The sequence below is a fragment of the Zingiber officinale genome, chromosome 2A (assembly GCF_018446385.1).
Source record: "Zingiber officinale cultivar Zhangliang chromosome 2A, Zo_v1.1, whole genome shotgun sequence".
Classification (NCBI taxonomy): domain Eukaryota; kingdom Viridiplantae; phylum Streptophyta; class Magnoliopsida; order Zingiberales; family Zingiberaceae; genus Zingiber; species Zingiber officinale.
Window position 1 is genome coordinate 104,385,827 of NC_055988.1, and position 23,097 is coordinate 104,408,923.

General features: G+C 34.3%; 2 protein-coding genes across 4 annotated transcripts; one reads left to right on the forward strand and one right to left on the reverse strand.

Moving 5' to 3' along the window:
- Positions 1–460: 460 nt before the first annotated feature.
- On the forward strand, positions 461–3,632 carry LOC122041816 (tubulin beta chain-like). The gene is made up of 3 exons (XM_042601639.1): positions 461–943; positions 2,421–2,690; positions 2,777–3,632. Exons 1-3 carry the CDS (start codon positions 550–552, stop codon positions 3,448–3,450), a joined length of 1,338 nt encoding a protein of 445 aa, XP_042457573.1. The 5' UTR covers positions 461–549; the 3' UTR covers positions 3,451–3,632.
- A 128-nt stretch (positions 3,633–3,760) lies between these two features.
- On the reverse strand, positions 3,761–20,619 carry LOC122041817 (thiosulfate/3-mercaptopyruvate sulfurtransferase 1, mitochondrial-like). Of its 3 annotated transcripts, XM_042601640.1 has the most exons (13): positions 20,481–20,618; positions 20,309–20,417; positions 19,952–20,065; positions 17,290–17,349; positions 15,558–15,620; positions 12,760–12,884; positions 9,683–9,845; positions 8,615–8,674; positions 5,892–5,950; positions 5,231–5,312; positions 4,689–4,752; positions 4,100–4,167; positions 3,761–4,041 (listed from the first exon to the last, which is right to left on the reverse strand). In XM_042601640.1, the coding sequence occupies exons 3-13, from the start codon at positions 20,018–20,020 to the stop codon at positions 3,937–3,939; spliced, it is 918 nt and encodes a 305-aa protein (XP_042457574.1). In that variant the 5' UTR covers positions 20,021–20,065; positions 20,309–20,417; positions 20,481–20,618; the 3' UTR covers positions 3,761–3,936. The 3 variants fall into 3 exon arrangements, with proteins under 3 accessions (XP_042457574.1, XP_042457576.1, XP_042457575.1); XM_042601642.1 differs by lacking the exon at positions 8,615–8,674 and having other exon boundaries at positions 20,481–20,619; XM_042601641.1 differs by lacking the exon at positions 20,481–20,618 and having other exon boundaries at positions 20,185–20,310.
- Between the last annotated feature and the right edge of the window lie 2,478 nt (positions 20,620–23,097).

The window sequence follows — 23,097 nt, forward strand, 5'->3', positions numbered from 1 at the left end:
ATTTATGGAAATATTTAAAGTATAAAAAACACAATTAAATTTGCAGGTGGAATGCAACGTTCCACCGGACACGCGACAGCTCATCAGTTTTGACACAGGATTAGGTTTCCCGAACCGGACAACGCCGTTCGGCTCTTAAATGCGATAAACTTTTATTAAAAGCGCCGGCGGAGGACGACAACCGCCCGTCGCTTTCTTGGCCCCACCGCACCTCGTCCACGTGACAACAGCTCACCTCTCCCCACCCCCAATCGATACTAGCTCCCATACAACTTCTCCAACGACCGTCCCGTCCACCGTACGATCCTTATCCAGTTCGCGTCTCCGCCGTAGATTGCCCGCGGGGGCTGTGGGCATTCCTCTATGGACCCCTCGGCCTGATATTCAAAAGTTGGGAGTGGTAAGGTTACTTCGGTGAGGAGATCGGAATAACCCTACTATAAAAGGGCGTCCCAGATCTGAGACCCTCACTCGCTCCTCTCTCTCTTCCGCCTCCCTGTCTTGCCGGCGATTCGGAACACTCGTGTTTTTGAAAGCGGAGGAGCGAGGATGAGAGAGATCCTTCACATCCAGGGCGGGCAGTGCGGGAACCAGATCGGGGCCAAGTTCTGGGAGGTGATCTGCGACGAGCACGGGATCGACGGGACTGGGAAGTACAATGGCGATTCGGACCTCCAGCTCGAGAGGATCAACGTATATTACAATGAGGCCAGCGGCGGGCGGTACGTTCCGCGAGCGGTGCTCATGGATCTGGAGCCGGGAACTATGGATTCCGTCCGATCTGGGCCTTTTGGCCAGGTTTTTAGGCCGGATAACTTCGTCTTCGGCCAGTCTGGGGCTGGTAACAACTGGGCCAAGGGGCACTACACGGAGGGTGCTGAGCTCATCGACTCGGTGCTTGATGTGGTCAGGAAGGAGGCAGAGAACTGTGACTGCTTGCAGGGTAAGACCTTTCTCGTTCAAAATAGGCTTTAATTCTTACTGGATCTGTGCAATTTCATGGGTTTTCTGATGGTGGTGAAAGTTGAGCTAAATTTGATAGATCTAGGGTTATCCTTTATTCTTTAAACATCATTGACGTAGATCTGTCCTCTCTTCTTACAACACTGCAAATTTCATGCAAATATATTAAAAACACCTTGCAAGCATATGGGTTCTATTTTTTATTTTTATTTTGGCATCATAAGGATCTGATTCTTCAATTTCTATCAAAAGAGCGTCGTGTTTTTTGTTTTGTTAGGATTTGTCTGTCGAGTAGTGTTTCGGTTCAGAGACAATTGTATCCCTCGTATGATATTTTCCCAAATTTTAGTTGTTTATTATGTCTATCCATGTTGGTTATCCCATGGTAGGTTTGCAGAATGGTACACATGATTAATGAATGTGGTGAGTTATATCTATTCTTAATTGTGGCTCTCATGGCGGGGCACATAAAGCTTTAGAGGCTTCATCTTAACAGATCGCATGATCTTTTTTGATTTTGATAACGATCTTTGACTTCTTTAAGAGAGGGTTTAGGTGAAGTTCTCAATCCTTACATGTTAATTTCTATTGACAGCCATGATGTGAGCTCAATCCTATTTCATCTGTAGTTTAAATTTCCAAATTAAACTTGATTTTAGTTTGTAAGTTCCTATGCTATGATTTACAAAATAATACAGTTCTATTTGGCTATGAAACCAGTCCTAAATTTCATTGAAATCTTTGGTTTCGAACTGTAACCTTGAGAGATAAAGTATAGTTTGTAGTGCATCAGGCTTCCATATCTGACAAATTTACCTTTTTCTATGAACTGTAATTTGTAAGTTCCTGTGCTATGATTTACAAAATAACACAGTTTTATTGAGTTATGAAATCAGTCCTAAATTCATTGAAATATTTGGTTCTAAACAAATTATAATGTTGTGAGATAAAGTATATGTTGTAGCACATCAGGCGTCCATATCTGACAAATCTACCTTTTTCTGTAGATCACATTAGCATACATAGCACCTACCTGCGTTTGTTTTATCCAAGATTCCTATGTCCTGTCCAACAAAGGGGTGTGAATATAAATAGACTTTTGTTCCTTCAATTTTTTTATTAATATATTTTTTGTTTTGAGTTCAATAAGAGCTGGTTATTCAAAGGTAATGGGGAAATAACAGCCAAAGTGGAGATATGTTGCACAAACAAATTTAATATAAATGCTTTTGCTTGGATGCTCATTAAAGTTTGACATCATCTTGCTTTATCATGATATCATTTGTTTGATTTTCCAATCTCAGATGCAGAAAAGGTATACAGTGGCCTCTTTCAAGATCCATTAGTTGTTGTGAATATCTGATGTTTATTTTTTCCCTTTTCTAGTTAATTTCATTGATCTTTACACTGTTGATTTTTTTTTTTGGCTTTAACCTGTTTCTTTCCTTACGGTGTAGGGTTCCAGGTGTGCCACTCTTTGGGAGGAGGCACTGGATCAGGCATGGGAACCCTTCTCATCTCAAAGATCAGAGAGGAATATCCAGATAGAATGATGCTCACCTTCTCAGTTTTCCCCTCTCCCAAGGTCTCTGATACAGTTGTGGAGCCATACAATGCTACCCTGTCGGTTCATCAACTTGTTGAGAATGCTGATGAATGTATGGTACTTGACAATGAAGCGCTGTATGATATCTGTTTCCGCACCTTGAAACTTTCAAATCCCACATGTGAGTCTATTGCTTCCCTCCTTGCCTCTGCGCTGCACTTGTTTGATGTTACATGACTAGTTATGTTTTTTTATCCTACATGCCAGTTGGTGATCTCAATCACTTGATCTCTGCTACAATGAGTGGTGTCACTTGCTGTCTTCGCTTCCCTGGACAGCTCAATTCTGACCTGCGGAAGCTTGCAGTCAACCTCATCCCTTTTCCCCGCCTGCACTTCTTCATGGTTGGGTTTGCACCTCTTACCTCAAGGGGTTCGCAACAATACCGGGCTCTCACTGTACCTGAACTAACCCAGCAAATGTGGGATGCCAAGAATATGATGTGTGCTGCTGATCCCCGCCATGGTCGATACTTAACTGCTTCAGCCATGTTCCGTGGTAAGATGAGCACGAAGGAAGTTGATGAGCAGATGCTCAATGTGCAGAACAAGAACTCGTCCTACTTTGTGGAGTGGATACCAAACAACGTGAAGTCCAGTGTGTGTGACATTCCACCCAAGGGGCTCAAGATGGCTTCAACTTTCATTGGCAATTCGACCTCCATCCAAGAGATGTTCAGGAGGGTGAGCGAGCAATTCACTGCCATGTTCAGGAGGAAAGCTTTCTTGCATTGGTACACTGGAGAGGGTATGGATGAGATGGAATTCACAGAGGCTGAGAGCAACATGAATGACCTGGTGGCTGAGTACCAGCAGTACCAGGATGCAACAGCAGAGGAAGAAGAGTACGAGGACGAGGGAGCAGAGGAGGAAGAAGTCTGAGTAATTCCTCCTTGTATTTTGAAATATGGGTTTGCTTTTTTTATTTCTGCTTGGCTTGTCGTGGATTTGGTTTCTATTGTTAGACATATGCTCTATATGTTTGTCGTGGCCATGAATTGAATGTGATATGTTGAGACTTTGGAGCCTTTTGACTCTAATTATGGGTCCTCGTTGAGATTAAATCTTTTTGTTCCGTCTTTCATAATAGTAGAATTTTGATATCAAATAATTCTGGTTCTCCACTCACTTTTTAAGGTTTGCCTTTGCTATAGTTAGCAATTCGAAGATCACAGATGCCCCCTAGTAGACATTTATATGCAACTTCCTGCATCATGATTCAAAGCACAAGAGCAATGCATTTGGCTTGAGTGGCAGCCATCGTGACACGATACAGAAACCAATTCACAGGACGAACTCAAGACATAAGTTTGTCTCTGATACATTCATGGATGATCCATGTAATTTGTTGGCAGAACCACTGGCAAGTTAATCAGTAGCAAGAGTATGAATCGGATTTCCCGGTTGAGTTGCCCATTCAGTCCATGATCCATCATAAACTGGAACATCCAGCTTTCCAAGGCGATGAAGACCCTGAAGAGGCATTCATCAGTTAACCAATTTCCGATAGGGGCACATGAAGAAATCTTACCACGCATAGTATGCAGGCAGTCATCCCACTTCCGCAGGAGGCAACAATTGGGTTGTCCAAAGATACGCCTACAAGTAGGAACAGAAAAAGTCAAGTAATATTCAAGTTAATTAAATTATTTACAAATGTTTTCTTTAACTTTTCCTATATTCTTATCATATCTTCCACTTTGATCGATCATCTCTTGTAACTATAAAATCTAATGGTCATCTTTAAATATGTCACCTCAACTATTAGAATTACACCTAATAAATGTATATATCCATCAAAGCATTTTTCATATATATTATGCTATTTTTTTTTATCATCTAAACATTCTAATACATAACTTTGTGATAAATTATATCCTTAATATCCCTTGTCGAACGATAAATTCCAGATACCTAAAACTTAGATTACATTTTCATACTAAAATTACATCACATTTACTTATACAGATTCATAGCATTATCATGTGAAGCCTTATCAAGTTTCCGGCCTTTTTCAGATAAGCAAAGTTTAACAATCGACACAAATTTATATTGGTAGCATGATTGGTCACACTAGAGCATTTGGATAAAGAGGCTTTTCATGTAAAAGAGGCTGTCACCTGCTTGTGAAAACTTTTTATGAAGCTCATCTTCAGGCAAAAGCAGGCTTGAACTATCAACCATCTGCTCATAAACAGAATAATTACATTAGAACACCACAAACTCTTTATCAACAAGCATACGTGTGTAGGATTCAGTGCTATAGCTTTATATTAAAGCATCTCGATTCTGCAACACCACTTTTGACATTTTAGGATTTGAGGAAGTAAACAAAAAAATGTAATTAATTTGAATTACTGTAGAGTGTGTGTATGTGCATGAAGCCTAATCTTGCTTGTCTTCTTCTCCATAATTCTCAAACTCATTGCAATTTATAAGTATGAAAAATACTAACCTTAATTGTCTTAGTCTCCAGTCTCAATCATATTGCATTTCCCATATATTTCATTTGAGTTCTTACATGAACTAAAGTCGAAGTCGATGATGTGTGCCATGGATCAAGTAACAAGCATTGGGTACATGTTATATTAAACATACATTGGAGACTCTGAAAGGTGTAAATAGCGAGCCACCTCATTCAATTGTTTTTAGTACACATTACCTCTGTGAATGGAACACATTTACTTTCTGGAATATGACCACTTTTGATTCCCTCCCGAGGCTCAGGAGCTACACCATCAAACCTGCATATGGACACAAATCTTTAATAATGAAGTGTTCTCATCACAAGTTCTTTGGATTATGGGAACCTCAATTATGACAAAAGAGATAGACTGAGAAATATTTTGAAACTAAAGTACAAAAAATAGGTAATAAAATATAAGAAGAAATTTATTGAAAGTTGTTGAGGACCTGAAAACCTAAGCAAGTGCATCATATCTCAGACAATAATGAATTTTTAAGGAGATTATTCATTTGTTAACTCAAATGAACTTTTAGCAAGTGCATCATCTAAGCAAAGTCTACTTACCACAAGTATGACCCTCCTAATTATGTTTTTTTTTTGGTTTTTAAGATGCACAGATTTCTTTGGTTTGCAGAACTTGTAGCTTTATCAAACACAATTTGACTTGAAATTTTCCAGTAGCAAATGCAGTTTTCCGGTGTACTAAACGATACATATAAAATATGGCTTTGATTCTAGTGTGCAAAGAAAGGATTTAAAAATTCAACATGTCAACATGAAGGTAGCAAAAAACCATTTTTGAACCAGTAAACATGGTATTTTCTACAAGATATTGAAGCCAACTCTTGGATATTACCTGCCCTTTGATCGAGCGTCTAGAAGTTGATGGGTTTTGTCAGTCATATTTTGTTTGACCTGAAACATAGATAATCTCTGTTCTAAATGGTTATCAGCCACAAATGAACAAGGGAAATCTATCATTAGCAAAACTATTATGACAAGAATTGTAGCAACTTGCCCACAATAAATATTCTTGTATCATGGCAATTTATTCATTGTGTCCTTTGTATGAGACACAAATAAAATTGGAAACATATCCATAAAGTAGGTGAAAATTTCAGAATCCACTATTTGATGCAAGGTTCTAAGGACCTAACACTAAATAGATCAGGATCTATATGTGAATACACCAAACTCAAGGATTTTTAAATTTACAATGACAGTAAGATAATACATATAAATGTGAAGGGGGCTACCTCAAGGATAACCCTAATATTTTTCCCATGTTAACATGGTATTCAAGTGAGGGCGATCTCCTCAACCATCGATACAACCAAATCTTGACCATGTTGCATGTTGCATGTGAACCAATCCACTTGCCCATTTATACCCTTCTCCTTTTAGAAGGCCATCATCATCCTTGGGATCTTGTCCCACATCTACCTATTCTTCACAAGGGCATCCATATCAAGGTTCAAAATCTCAAGCCGTACTAAAGTTTCAGTTATTGATTGGAACGAAACTGTTTCGGTCTTATACCGATGTTTCGATGCATAGTGCCAGTAATGAATTGGAGTTGAAGAAGGAAATGAATCATAGGAGGAGACATTGTGTGTGCCGAGTATGGTTTTAAATCTTATACCATATGGAACGAAACCGTCGAAACATATCATTCTGCTAAATTATCAAAACTCAACATCACTTAACACATATAGTGTCTCCTTCCTTTGCTTTATTTCCTTCCTCCTTCAACCTTCATTCTATCACCGACACCATGCATTAGAGCATTGACACAATACTGGAGTGGTATCTTTCAGGTTAAAGATCGAAACTACGACACGACTCGAGATTTTGAACTTGGTGCTGAGTGGCATCGAGTTACATTGATTTATTAGAATGATATATTTCGACCGTTTCACTCAATCCAGTACGAAATTTCAAACCATGATCTATATAATCAAGCATGACCTATTCTTTCCTAGGCATCTAAGGATCGAGTCTTAGCTTCGACGAATTAACGAATGAATTTCATTTAATGGGCAGTTACACCTAAGAACGCTAGGTTGATGAGTCACTCGCTACGAGTGCTTCCCGATTTACCCTTGGCTGGTAGGAAACTTCCATTGGGTCGGGTCGGTCACCCAGGATTAATCGACGTAAGCTATATACCTGGTGCCAACTTTTTTTTAAGCATGACCTATTCTTGTCCCACCTCTTCTTCAACACATATGACAAGATCTTTACAAGAGTATGCCTATTATTGAATGAGCTATCGACTAAGGCTTTGTTTCCTATAAAGGAAGGATAAAATTAAAGAAAAAATCTCGTTTCCTATAAGTTTTCCATCCAAATGTCAATTGTTTTAGCCAAGAAGCTTTCAGTGAAACATGAAAGTCAAAAAGAAAAAATATGCTTGTGATAATTAACTTACTCTTCATTTGTTCATAATTATTTGTCATCCTCATTTTTAAGAACTTTAGTTCTTAAGTTTTGAATGTATCTTATAATTACTAAATGTTAACCACTTGCAAACACCTAACATCTCAAGAAAAGCAAGAGTTGCCGCCTTAAAAGTGCCAAACATTTGCATAACAGGTTACATAGGACACAAATGTTCACTGTCAGTATTTCAGTTTAGGTGGTAATTGACCTCTAAAAGATTGATTGGAGCAGCTATTGGATAAACAATTTTTGTTTAATTATCTCAATCTTTCTACAAAAACCATTCAAATTTCACAATGCTACCGGTCATTTTGACAGGATTGGAAGCCTGTGTTCTAGCTTCAGATCTAGTATTCTGAGAGTTAACTCTTGGGCCTGACAAAGGAATCTAAAGGTGTGTTTCCTATAAAGAAACAACAATATAAGTTTGTTTTTCACATGCAATGGAATTCACATATCCAACTTTAAAAAATATATTATTTTTTTTCAAATCTATTTTTGATTGATATTTTTAATAAATTAAAGTTTTAAAATTAAGCTTCCTCCCTCTTTTCTTCCTTCTAAGAAACCAGTCCGATGGAAAACTTTACTTCTTTTCTTCCCTCTAAGGAAACTAAACTCATGAAAATATTTCCTAATCATTTGTCCGATGAATTCTTCCCCCCAATTTTCATTTTCCCCTGATCTTAGTGGGAACTAGGGCCTATGGATTATAGAATTTATTTTTTCAGCCAACAAATGGTTAAGCATACCAAAAAATTGCCGAGGTCTAAGAAGTGTAGGTTGGTTGAAATTCAGACCTTTAGCAAAAAGTCTCGTTTCTCTCCTGCTAGCAATTTCAAATAGATTGATCAATAGATAGATAAGAGAGAGGAGACAAAAAATGAGTGTGACCTGGTAAAAACATGATGATCTAATACACCTCCATAACCTGTAAACACACCCTGTAATTGGGAGAAGAGGAGTGAAGTATGATTGAGAGCTCGATTTGGCTACATGGATCTTATCTAAAATCAAAGTTTTCATATCTTAAAAAAGTGAAAGAATGCTTGCAAGTTATGTTGACTTTGACATTTGAATAATGCTAATGTTCATATTGAAAATGATTTTTGTTCCAGAAGTGAGAAGTATCCAAACCTGTTCTATTCCCCAAATCATCTGAGGCCGAAAGTTTGTTTTAAATGTGGCAGGCCCAACCTATGAGTGATAGAAGCAGCATAAAATTATCCACTGCCATAACAAGAGAAAGAGAGAAAAAATTGTACGATAAGTAAAACCCATATGATGGCACCAAGTTCTTCAAGATGACAAACATAGAAGCATCTGAGAGGAATGGTTTAACTTGGAACCCCAATCTCACAAATAAAAAATCTAACTCTTCTAGTGCAAAAGGAAGGCATATTTAAATTAATCATTTTTTTCATTGAATCATTGTTCTATAAGATCAATGTCAAATCCTAAATGAATAACAAGCAACTACAAAATAAGTTTAGAGCATTGTAAATGCTATTTGAATGGCTATAAAATGCTAGTAATTTGCATCTCTGAATCTTGCTTTCAGAAGCGTACCAGGAATAGTTTCAGAGTGCCTGTAAAATACTAATATCTGCACATCCCTCTTGTTTTCAAATACTAGTACTTTACTGCTCTTCACATCCCTCCCACTTTCATATATCCAAACAAAAAAAAAGTTGGATCCGCAACCTCAACGACCCCCTAGAGCCGGCCCCACAGGAATGGAGAGAGGTAAATTCAGGCACACAGGCAGGAGGCACATGGTGGGGTGAATTCCAGGTTATGAGTTCATGTGAGATTCGGCCCCTAGCTATTACACCAAAAATGTCATGTGCCACCATCTGCGCTACACCTTGGGGGCAAAAAACACTTCTCTTTGTAATTGTCTTACTATCTTTTTTTTGTGTGTATTAGGAAACAGAATCCCATCATTCTGTTATTATGTTTTTGATCACTAATTTAGATAAAGACCAACATGACAAAAAATTCGAAGTTTTCATTTCCCTTATCAACATTTAACAATTCATAATCCAAGGGTACAAAAGGTGCATGAGGAAATTGAAGTCAATTACACATCTTCAATAGTCTGTATCTTAAGAATGAATATAGGACAAAATAAATAAAAAACCCCTGGTCTATCAGTTGATCTTAAAATATAAAATTGGCATGTAGATGGAATATGAAACTTACATATTGACCATGATATATGCTTTTAATAGCTTTACGGACTGCAGTAGCTCTCAGAGTAACATTTTCAGGTGTGGTTGCTTCAACTTCATATCCAGCTTTAAGCCAATGTGGCAAACCTCCATTCAACACCCAAACCTTATTGTGCCCAAAAATTCGGAACGTCCTATTTACGTATTATCATTTCAGAAAGGTGAATTATTTGATAATTGAAAGAGAAACCATAATTTAAATAGTAACAATATCAACAAACAGAATATAGAGTCCTTAAATTATATAGTAAAATTTAAATGGATCCTTCCTTACATTCAAATCTCCTATACATGGCAAAGGATAATGTATTCATATATTTCCTGCAACAGTTATGTGATGATTTCAACTCTTAATCAACCATCTCTGTTTTATTCACACTTTTCTACTCATGAAAAATATGGACATGATCCAGATTCAATGATTTTCAATAAGAGAACTTCCTCAAAACAAAATTTCCTAAATGAGAAATTTTAAATCGGCCAAGAGCAATAAAAAAAATCATTTGGGGTTCATACACTAAGGCTTCATTAGTTTGCTATAAAAAAGTTATTTATATAAAATGTATTTTGAAAAAATAATTAAGGAAAATAAATATTTTTCTTTTGCTTAGAGTTGATAGCTGGAAAATATTTTCTATATTTACCACACAATAGTGAAAATATTTTTCTCTTCTCCAAGTTAGGTTAATTGGGTGAGCCAAGGCGAGTCACATGAGTTGATTGAGACAGGTGGGTCACATGCCTAATCAGCCAACACGGACTGTCCAGCAATCCCAATGTTCCTGGTCTACCCAACCAACACAACTTGGCCTACTCAATCTGACCACCCGGCTTGCTTGAACTGCCTATCCTGCTCAAAGAATTCAGCTTGGCTAAATCAACCAACCCTCTTAGATTAACCGGTCTACTCAGCCGTTCAAATTGATAACATTACACTTGCTAAAAATAAAATGAGACCATATTTATCTTTCTAATTAAACTCCCAATAACTCATGTATTTTCATATTTGTCATATAGTAGTTTAGGGTTATTAAGATGGTTTTGTAAAAACATCTTCATGGTGTGCATTATTCAAAATCAGATATGAGACCATATTGTGTTCCTTGGACTCGTAGAAGTAATATCTGCTTTCCTTTTTATCATACAAGCAGTGTAGGGTCACCAATGGCTTTGCAAAATACCTTGATGAGCTTGTGTTGTCCTATGACGAAAGCATATATTAATTCCCGGGAGTTCAAGAAGGTTTGATTTTATGGTTTGGCAAGTGCAGAGCCATCAATGTATTTTCACAATCACACTTTAATGACCCTATAATATTTATGCAACTTAATATGGATATGAATTCACCCTAAGAGTCTAGAAAGCATAAACATACTCTTATCTTAGGTTGCTAAAGTGCAAGGCCATGATATTTTTCTGTAAAAAAAAACTTGATGGCCATGCACTACTCATATGATAAAAATGAAAATATTTATGAGTTTTGGTAGACTAAGGAATAGAAATATGATCTTATTTTAATTCTTTGGCAAGTGCAAGGCCACCAAGCTGTTTTTGTAAACCATTTTAATGGCCTAACATTAGTCATTTTGCCAAAAAAAAAAAACAAACTACTAGCACCTTCTTGGGAGCCTCAAGTAGACTATTCCAGTCTTTTCTAGTGGACAATAATCATTCTTCAAAAATGAATATCAGAGCGTTTTGAAATAAAAACACACTGATGGTACTTATTAACACATTTTAACCCCCCAAAAAAAATTGTTTTGCAGTTCTTGCTCTCAGGAATTATGGCATATTTATTTGTCCAAAATATTAAGTTTTGGCCCTCCAAAAAAAATCAAAAAAAGGTGTTAATTCTATGTATTTGGAGGTATTTTGAGAAAGTGGTGCATGATTTAGGAAAATACAAAATGAGGTATGTAATTTGGAAAAATAAAAACTTTTATGCATTATTTAGGGAATTTGTCTATTATAATTTTAGACTATACGATCTATAATATTAGCAAATCCACTAACTAATCCTCGGAACTAATAATAAGGTGACAAGTTTACTAGTTGATGAAATGATAATTAATCCCTATGGGTTTTGTACTCTCATGGAACAATAAATTAGGCTATGAATATGGTAGCTTGATCTTTACAATACAGCATCATCTTCTCCTTTTTGATTCTTCTATCTTATTTTCAACTATTGTTAGTTAGAGTCACATCAATATATTCTTAGTTAGTAGAGCTTTTCTTTAATTATATTGTCGGCTAAACAAAGCACCTTATGAGTTAGATATATGCAGTTTGGAATTTACTTCTAGGTTCTTTGTAGTTTGTAGTATATTCTTTTGTATTTTGATGATGGCACCTGCAGAAGTGAATGACATAGATATCTTTTGTAAGTTGAATTTCTAAAAGATACCAAGCAAGTGCCCAAGAGATTGTAACATTGTTAATGCAGGAGCATGCCAAGCTGCCACTGGCCATGGAGATCAACTTGGGTTGTGAAAGTAAGCCTTGAATATCCATCCAACTTACCAGTATGGTCAAATGGATGTTTAATTTAGTCTCAATGGAAGAAAAATGGTATATGAATGTAATTTTAATTACTTGTCAATCACCCTAATCCACAAGGCAAAATTATATAATCCCGACTTGAAATTATAGTCCATGCAAGCATGCAGCATGCCAACAGTCTAGGAAGCATTCATCCTGCACTATCAACTAAACTACACGGTCTGATCATTTTGATAACCATTGTAGATACAAATTTAATATTTAATACAACTATAGCATTGTAGCATATCCACATGCAACTGAATTACTGGAATGGGTAGGATAACAAGAATATTTTGTAATATAAATACAGATAAGTGCCACTATCTTGATAAGGAAAGCAAAGGGAAAGACAGATTATTTTAAACTACACCTAAATTATCTTAACCTTGACTAAGTCAACTTGAAACATTAGAAAACACATTCCAACAAGAACATTATTGGAACTTATGAGCAATGAAGCACAAATTAAAGAGTTTACAATTGAAAATCACATTCCAAACGTACCACCAGACACGAGGAGCACTAAATAGTCCTTTTCCATCATAAATAATGACACTATCCGTGTTTTGAATACCGAGAACAGAAACTGCAGCTGCAAAAGCTTCTTCCAATGGTAACATGTGCGGCAACTGATTCAAGTGGAATGCTTTAATATTTTAGGGAAAATAGTTCAGAAGGTCAGTGAGTAAGAAATAGAAGTATAGGAACCAGTTTGGGTAGCCTAAATACTATTAGTTAATCCAGTGCCTATTCTAAGAATACTACTGAATCAAAACACAGATATATTGATGTGGATCTTGAGTTAGACAAGACTGAATCTCATTTCTTATTTATTATCTCTACTAGATAAAAATGTGATCAAGGTGAGGATTATGGTTCCTTGTTCACTTAAATGTTTTAATCTGCAAAATAAAGGAAATAAGTGATCAGAATCAAGCCATGACCAGAACCACCAGAAGAAACAAGATATGGAACAAGCTGCTCACTCACATTTGCAAAACATGGCATACAAGATGTTAATGACACAACAAGTATTGTAGCTATAAAAATCAAAGTCTGCTACTGAGTTAGATTCAAGTATTCAACAGGACTCAAAAATGTACCACGAATACTTGAGGGGTTTTTTTGACAGAGGAAAAGTGTGGTTAAACCTTCCTAAGGTATATAGAATATTTAGTACGTATCCAAATTCTTGAAAACTAACTAAAGCACTAAAACTTTGGTTCTTTGACCAGTCACATAGATATTTTGGACTGCAAGATCAAGGAAATAAGTGTTCAAACTTGAACTATGACCCATTCAACCCACAACCAACAGAAGAAAAATGTGGGACAAGTTACTTAAACTCACATTTGGAAAAAAAAAACGGTGTATGAGAAAACAGTGAATTTAGAAGTTAAAGACAGAACAAGTACTGAAACTATAAAAACCACAGTCAGCACCTAAGCGCAATTCAACAAACTTTAATGTGCCCTATCTACTAGTGGGCCTTTTTTGATAGGGGAGAAGGGTGATTAAAGCTTCTAAAGGTATATAGAAACTTACTATGTATCAAAATTCATGAACGCCTGATAAAGCACTAAAATTTTGGTTGATTGTCTATACCTACCAACACATTTCCAGATATCATTGGATTGAAAGAAATTATAACAATTTGATAAATCGAATAAGACAGCAACTTTCTGGCCTTACAATGTAAAGGAATCTAGTGGGAATCTCTGGTAGTTTTTGGTAGTGCATACATCTTAATTATAGAAAGCTCCTAAAATAATCTCAAGTCTTACACAAGTAAATCACACCACCAATGATAGTACATTAATGCCACTATAAAATTCCTATTTATAAGGGAAAACATCACAAGGGAAGTAACCATAGCTATCAAGCATTCCTGGACAATGACCCAATACAAGCTTAGCAGTCAGAATGATTATCAACTCATTTAACTCCATGTTTATCTAGAAACCACTTAAACCTATATAATCTAAATGACTCTTTAAATCTAAAATAAAAATAAGCAAAAATGATCAGATCAATCAATGTGAAAGTGGTTTGATAGGTTGAAACACTTCGGTTAACCTGAACATTTCATCCATAAAACCAATCGCATTGGCCAACAGACCAATTCTAAGTTTTCTAGCTGAATTGATTATGTTATCCTAGTCTAAGTTTTATAATGCAAGTCATCAAGCTTTACAAGTCTCAAACTTGTAGATTGTTTGATTAATCAAAATCTCATGAAGGAATTTGGAACTCCTGGAAGATAACAAATAATCCAGCCAGGAGACATGCATGAAAATAGTGTAACATCAAAATGTGTCTATAATTTAGAAATTAATATTGCTAATTTATTTCCAAAAAAGTAAAACAAGAAAAGGAATGCAAAGTTTCAGGAACAAAGTAAAGGATATACGGGATTGTTTATGAAGCCTAATGGTCATGTAATTTTTTAATAGTATATGCATCAAAAGAGATGAACCAATTTTATGGGTTTGCTTTTCTTTTTTTCCAAAAATTCCCAAAGTTGAACCTAACCATAATTTTTGTTGCGGCATTCATTTTCCCCCTGTTTCTAACTCCTTCAATTACTTCATGAAATAACTAGGAGATTTTGACCAAGATATCACTAGAAAACTATGAAAAACTTGTCATCATTTCCCAAGTTAGATGCTCTTTAGATCCTATTTCATAGAATTAATTCGCCCAATCAATTGATTTCAATATATCACCAAATCTGCAAGTAGATCAACCTCATCTTTGATTGGGCTCCAGGTGCAAATGGATTGTTTCTGTTCTAAAAGGCTTAGCTTGATTGTTTATATTCTAATGGCTTCTAATATATGTCATTGTGGTGGCTAAACGTCTCTGAATTATAAGTGTGCCTTCTAGATTCAAAATTTTATTTGTGTACTTATTTAAACTTTTGTTTAATAAATTATTCATAATTACTTCCCTTATCCACTCTTGTATATCTACGTACTTTATGAAATTTAATAAATTTAAGCAGGTTTGCTACCTAGCCTGTCAGTTTTTTTTAAAATGAATATTTGATGCTTCTGCTAAAAAGAGGATCATTTCCTTTAGTTTATCCTATAATTAACCTGAACATAATCCAGTGATCCTTAAGAATCATAGATATGAAGGATATTGTGAAATACAATTTCATAAGTAAAAAAAACTTGAATAATCAAAAGAAAAACAGGGATAAATTTACATAGAGTTACCAACATGACCTGCATTCTCTAATATTATTCTATTAATGCAAATAATATAACAGTTAAAAAGCAGAGTGTAAGATATCTCACATCAGTTGTTGGGTCAGAAATTTGATCAATATCAAAGAAAACGGCACCCGGAATGTGAGCAACCTGAATCAAATACAGTGGTGGAATTTTGCAAACAAAAAAAATTGGGCTACAGAATTTGAAGGAGTAATGTTTGAGCTTACACTAGAAAGCTTGGCAACAGAAAAATTAATCCAAATTAATAATCTAGACTGAGATTGAAAAGTATTAATGAGAAAAGCCCAGCTATTGACATGAGCAGTTGATTGATCTCCAACTAATCTTTTTCTAGAACATGAAGATCCACAGCAAGGGAATAACCAAATACTAGGAAGATCATGCTTCACAGGATATAGAAGAAATGGTTAGGGAGGCCTAATTGATAAATACAACCTTTTACCTTTTCCACTATAACCCTATATAGATCATATAATCCTTCTGAGGTTTTCTAAATGGAAATTATTGCAAGAATTGAACACGTTCAGATCATTACAAGAATATCTGAATGCATATAAATGGGAATTATATCTTCCAAGTAAAGTGAAATGAAACATGACCCACCTTTTTTTCATTTGAAAAAAAAAAAGGACTTTGAGAAAACTAGGTTAGTCCACCCAATCTCTATTTAAGAAGGTTCAAAATAACAAACAGTTGAGAAAGCTACAAATTGCAATTCAGAGACCACCAATCACCCGCTAAATTTGATGTATTAGGGTCTTTTACAAGTTTTTGATTGGTCGAAGTGAGGAACTTAGGTAACGCTCGAGTACCATTCATGTTTGATAGCAAAAATTCTTCATGGAAGATATATCTCATCATCCATAAATTGTACAAAAATGTGAAGCCAATCTGGTTCCATCTGGCTATTAAAATGAAGACCATTTTGGTATTGGTGCCCACCAATAAAATCAACATAAAAGCAATTCTACATTGCATATTCTTTCTAGTGACATCAATGAGAAAATTGTCAAGTTAAACAGAGGCCCTTAATATTGAAACAAAAGAGAATTGAACCTAGGTACCCAATCTGTTATGGGAGACTGTATAAATATGTCCATTTATGTTACAACTAAATATGGCAAAACTTCACCCAAATCAGTTTTCTTGGTTCAACTGGTAAAAAATATCTTCCAAGGATGACAGCCATCTATGCTAGCTCTGATAGTTACTTTTTAAAACTAAATTGATAGCTGTAGAAATAGTTTGTAGAGTTCAGGCGTGGATAAATCTACTTTGTTGGATCAAGAAGAAAATTAGTATGGATATTGATAACTTTATTAAAATTGACTTAAGTGTTCCATTAGTCAACTAAGCTAGATGAAGAATCCACATGATCATCAAAAATAACAGCCACGTGCTTTGTTATCAGATGAGCGACAAAGACTAGATTCAATAATCTGCTTGGATTACTTGCTGTAACTGCACCACTTTAAAAGATCATTAGATTAGATTATTTAAATGGTGAAAAACCTACGGTCAATTAGTAAGAGGATCTTCCCCTTGTTTTCTGAGGAGAAGGATCTGCCTGCTTTTGTATCAGTCACCGGCAGAAATGGGTCTTAAAGTTAAATATCTTAAACCAGGCTATATATAATCTAATTTGCAGTTAAGGTTGATCTGACTTCATTTTCACTTTCACAAGTGCAGGGCCATTCATAAATAAACAATTAGGTTTGACTAGTAAACCAGAAGAAACAAGTCATAAAAAATGGCATGGCATGGTAACAGTTCAGTCATCAAAGCATTTAAGTACCTGATATTCTTCAAGCGGATTCCGCTTCTCTTGAGGCATGTACCAGGAAGCATCCAATACCTAAAACAAGTTTTAAAAAAATAATTTAGGTGTTGCTTATCATTATTGTATTTCCATATTGTGCATCAATCTTGGAAAAGGTACAATAAGTATTCATTACTTCACATTCCAGCTTGCTAATTACATAATAATTAAGAAGAGATAATTAAGAAGAGTAGATCACGAAATAAGGAATTATTGTGCTAAACTAGAAGGTTAAGTTGAATGGTTAATTGATTTATCCTATGTTTATATATGTTACTTCGAAACTCGAAATGTAACTCCAAGTTTTAACTCAAATTGGTAAAAAATAGGCATAGAGCTAGGGGTGACAACAGTTGGCATCACCCATTTATACAACACAACCTGACCCACAATTTTGTGCATTTGAGTTTGAGCTAAACAAATTTAGGTCATAAAGAAATTGACCCACAAATAAACAAGTCTGGCTGAATCATAAGCGTTTGTTTATAACCTATTTAAAAATATATAAATGTTTAATTATTTAAATTAGTTGTGACCTATACAACTTAATAACTTATTCATATATAATCTATCAATATATAATATATGAATATGTAAATTGTAGCATACAATGAAATAGATTATATTTTAAGTTTTTGTATAATAAAAATAGTATTTTGTATTTATAATTTTATACCGTTTGTTAAACATATAATATATGAATATGCAAATTGTAGCATATAATGAAATAGATTATATTTTAAGTTTTTGTATAATAAAAATAGTATTTTGTATTTATAATTTGTTACTGTTTGTTAAACAACATGCCCTACACCCCGTTTAATTATTTGGATCATCTTATAAACAGGTCATGTGTGGAACTGTGGATTATAGATTTTGATCTATTTGTTAAATGAGTTGCATTCAGATTGATATTAAGTGTGTCGTGTCAATGAGAGTGACTTGTCAACTGGAGTCGTCAGCCCTACATACAACTAAGTAATGACCTGAAGAGTTGTGCAATTAAAGGGCCCTAACAATTGGTTACAAAACTAGGTCAGAGAAAGAAAAAGGAAATCATTTTTCATCTTGCTACTACCATTTTGGTTTTGAATTATCCTACCTGGAGACCCCTATAATGAAACTTATGGCAGAGACAAACAGAGAGAAGGATGACCAGATACAATGACGGACTCCCTTGGCAAAGGCCCTGACAAGTGACAACATCTGAAGCAGTCTCTGGTCCACTATCACAAATGATTATGGCCATGACCCAGGATATCCACCATGAGAAAAAGCTCCAAGCTAAAGTTTCCTCTGCTGACTTTCTTGACAGGTGGATGGATTTGCTCCTGCAATGTTGGCAATTGAGAATGCTACTGCCACTTCAAGTTCAGTACATGAGATATCTATGTGGCATGAGCCTTTTGTTGTATTTGTTCTAATTTTTGCATTGTGTTTCTATGACACTGGAAATTTTGGCAGTAATCTGTTAGATGCAGCCTTTAACTTTCTTCACAATGTAATTCTGAATCTTGGTTCACTAAATTTTTTTTTTTAAAAAAAAAGGAATTATTGTAATGCTAACCCGTATTTATGTCGACTGGAGAAATTTAAAACAAATATATTTTATTTTCTAATTATTCTGATGAAAAAATATATAAATAAATCACCCTTAGAAAATAAAATTCAAGAAATTCCATGGAGAAAGTGGAGAGCAAAAAGTGGAAAGCTGATAATTATCGATTCTCCCATTAACCTCATAATCTTTGAATTTGCCCTCCACCATTTATGTCATTGCTTTAACACTTACAAAAAGGATGCAAGAAGATAAAACCCTAAGGGTGCGTTTGGTTTGCCCCATTTTCATTTTCATTTTCTGAAAAACGCGCGTTTTTCGTTTTTTAGAAAATGACTTTTCCGCGTTTTTCGTTTTCTTAGAAAACGCTCTCTCATTTTCTTAAAAATGAACGTGGAAAACGCAAACCAAACACGTTTTCCATTTTCTCAGAAAATGAAAACAGAAAACAGCGTGGAAAACGCAAACCAAACGCCCCCTAATGTTTTCTCATTGTAGTCTCTCTTGTGACTCCTGCTCCATAGCAACATTCTCTTTCTCTTCTGTCAATGGGTGGCTGAAGGAACCTAGGCAGCTACAATGAGGAAAGGACTAGTGTGAAATTGATATCCATAGGTTACCGAGATTATCATGAACAATATTTATAATAGTTAAAGATTATCATTTCTCCTACTTAATTTTGAATTTATTGTTCAAATTGGTACCCAAAATTTGTGTAAACCTCTCACAATCATGCCTGCTGAGGGGATCCCAGTTTTATCCTTGGAGGGTTGAGTTTTTCTCAATCTTGCACTGAAAGGGCTGAAATCACTCTTTATAATGATGTCAATCGGCAATCACTATTTGTTCTCTGCATTGTTGATTGAGATTTTGTGGCAAAGTCAAAGCAATGGTGGATTTAAAATCAGGCATTATCATTATAACTCTTATCATCACTACAAATTATGACATGTTTATGTCGAACACATATGGTTTAAAATATTTGGCGAAGGGTCAGTATTACCTCAACAAAGTCTGCTGGGCTAACCACAAGGTCCACAACCAGAACATTAAAAAAAGCAAAAGGAGTAAAAAACGTGCCTTTATATCAGAATTTGCGAGATTAGAATGCAGCCATTCGGCAGAAACGATCGGTTCACGAGTCTCCATCGATTAAGCTTCAAACGTGAGGAACGTCAAAAACATCCAGCAGTTCTGCCGAACAAGAGGACAGCAGTCAAAGAGGATTACGAGGAGACAAAAGATAACAATTTGAGATCGCGAAATCATAAAGGGGAAATGCGTGCCAGAAAAAAAAAAGAATCAATTTTGACCTAAACTTGCACGAGCAAAGCACATACAGCATGCGATTGTTAACTGAAAACAACAAATAACCAAGCATTTGAAGAAAAAATTGCTGCGCCCTTTGAAAATGTAACATTTAAAAAAAAAACTTGCCTTTTAGATTCTGAAACTTGTAGGGAATCAGAAACCTACGGCTGAAAGGAGCACCGTCTAGAAAATCACTCGGAGTGGAAATGATGGGATTTGAAACCGCTTGGAAACTCTGTGGGCAGCGTTCATTACAGTAGGAAATGATTGGAGGATAGAAATACCACGAGAGGCTTACGCGAATTGGTGCCCATCTTTCACCTCCCTCCGCAAGCGACAACACCAGGCAGACCGCCAACGTTAGTTGCTCCTCCCATGTGTTTCCAACACTTTGTAGATAAATTTTTTATAGCAAAAATACAAAGCCGCCCCTAGTTTTCGTTTCGATTAAAAAGGACCTTCTTCAAGAAAAATATCATTATTTCAGCACTTTTTATAATAATTCTTTATAAAATTACTATATAATTATGATAAATTAAAGAAAAATCCCTAAATAAAACTTTAATTCTATCGTCCTTATCTATTTTCTTTCAATTTTCTTATATAAATATTATTACCTAATTATTATTTATATTTTTTAAATATAAAAAATTTAAAAATAAATATAATTCCTCTTAAATTCAGCACTTTAAATTAGAATATATATTTTCTATCAAAATAAGCATGATTTTTACCCGCTTAATATAATTTCTACTAAATTCAACACTATTTAAAGAACATCTAGTATATTTTTCAATTAATTGAGTACTATTTAAAAAAAAATCTAGTATATTTTTCATCCAATTAAGGTAAAAAAAAATCGTGCTCAATTGGATAGGAAATATACTAAATTATAGTTTAATATGCTGAATTTAAGATAAATTATACTCATTTTTAGACTTTTTATATCTAAAAAAATATGAAGACAATTAGATAAATTAGTATCCCTTGTGTTTGGTTAGGGAGTGAAAAATTGAACATGCTATTTTTCTCGCTTAATATAATTCTTTTTAAATTTAGTATCATTTAAAGAAAATCTAGAATATTTTCTATATAATTGAGCACTATTTAAAGAAAATCTAATATATTTTTATCCAATTGAGGTGGAAAAATAGTCATGTTCAATTTAATAGAAAATATATTAGATTGTAATTTAATGTGCTGAATTTATGAGGAATTATACTAGTGTTTAGACTTTTTATACCTAAAAAATATAAGAGATAATTAGATAAATTAATATCTATTATGTTTGGTTATGGAGATGATATGTAAAATTTTATTTATGATTGAGGACTATTTACAAATTTTCCTATATAATTACTCAAAAATCAAAAGTATACTCAAAAAGGAAAAAAAAAAAACACCACTAATTATCAGAATCTTAAAGAAATATTTTTTCCCAAGGCTGGGTAGAAATGGTAAGTATATTTCATCATATGTAGAGGTCCCGTTATATACTTAAATCTATAGGATGTGGAGCTGTTACAGGGTCATTAATGTGACGGTTCCCCTACTTAATTAAAAAATATTAAAAAAAAAAAAAAAGGAAAACCTCATCATAATTTTTATTAAAAAATATTTTTATTGTGTTAAATCAAATCAATTCGAGTTAATAAAAAATAATATATAAAAAAACTTTTATCAACTTAATCTAAATTATTTAATTTTAATTAAATCACTTAAATATGTTCAAAATTCACTTAAAATTACTGTAATAACTATTTAATAATTGCTACATTATTTTAGCAACTTATACATAATTTTAAATATAAATAAATATATATATATATATATATATATACCATGTGTTTTTAATTAAATTGGTAAAGTTTTTTTTATATAAAAATGATTATGATATTTTTAATTAAGTTGAATTAAAAATAATAAATTACTTTCACACACGTTGCAACGGAGTATTTATGGAATAACAATTACAATAGTAGAGTTATAAGATGGATCAGCATTTGACGAGGCATATCGGCCCATCAAAAATCCATCATCCAGTGGGGCTAAGAAATCTCCAATTCAATATAACTCGAAATAGATTAAAGGATCAGACAAACTAACTCATAAAAAAAAATTAGCCAAAGTAATTGGCATAAAAATTTCATAACCTTCACTAAAAAAAATACATATATCATCATAACTCTATAATCCAATTTTGATTTTTTTTCTAAACCTACATGCTAACCCGAGCCTACCACAAGCGAACCCATCTGGACTTGCAAATTCATGGGCAGATCCGTTTAGATCTACTTCACTATAAAAAAAAAATTACTATTTTGGGATGAATTCTGAGATAAATTTATAAAATATTTTTGTTGCAAAATTTTTTGGAACAAAATCTGCACGAAAATATTTTCGTCCCAAAATTCTCGTTGCCAACTTGGCGATGAATTTTGGGACAAAATTAGCGACAAATAATATTTTTGTCATCAAATTTATCCTGAAATTTGTAACAAAAATAACATTTGTAGTAAATTGATGCAAAATTAAGGACAAATTTAGTGACGAAATTGGCAACGAATTTAAATTTTATCGCCAAATTTGTTGCAAATTCTACAACAAAGATAATATTTGTCGCAAAATTGTCAATGTCAATCTGCAACGAAAAAAACTCTTGCGATGAATAATATTTTTGTTGCAGAATTTGTAACTAATTTGGCGATGAAAATAATAATATAAAAAATGTCATTATTCTGGGATGAATTTGTGAATTCGTCCCACATTCTGGAAAAACATTTGGGATGTAAATAATTTATCGTAGATCATAATTTTTTTTTACTATTTTCGTCACCAAATTTATTGTAAATTTGGGACGAAAATTAATTTGTCGTAGATGGCATTTTGTATATTTGTCCCAGAATATAGAATGA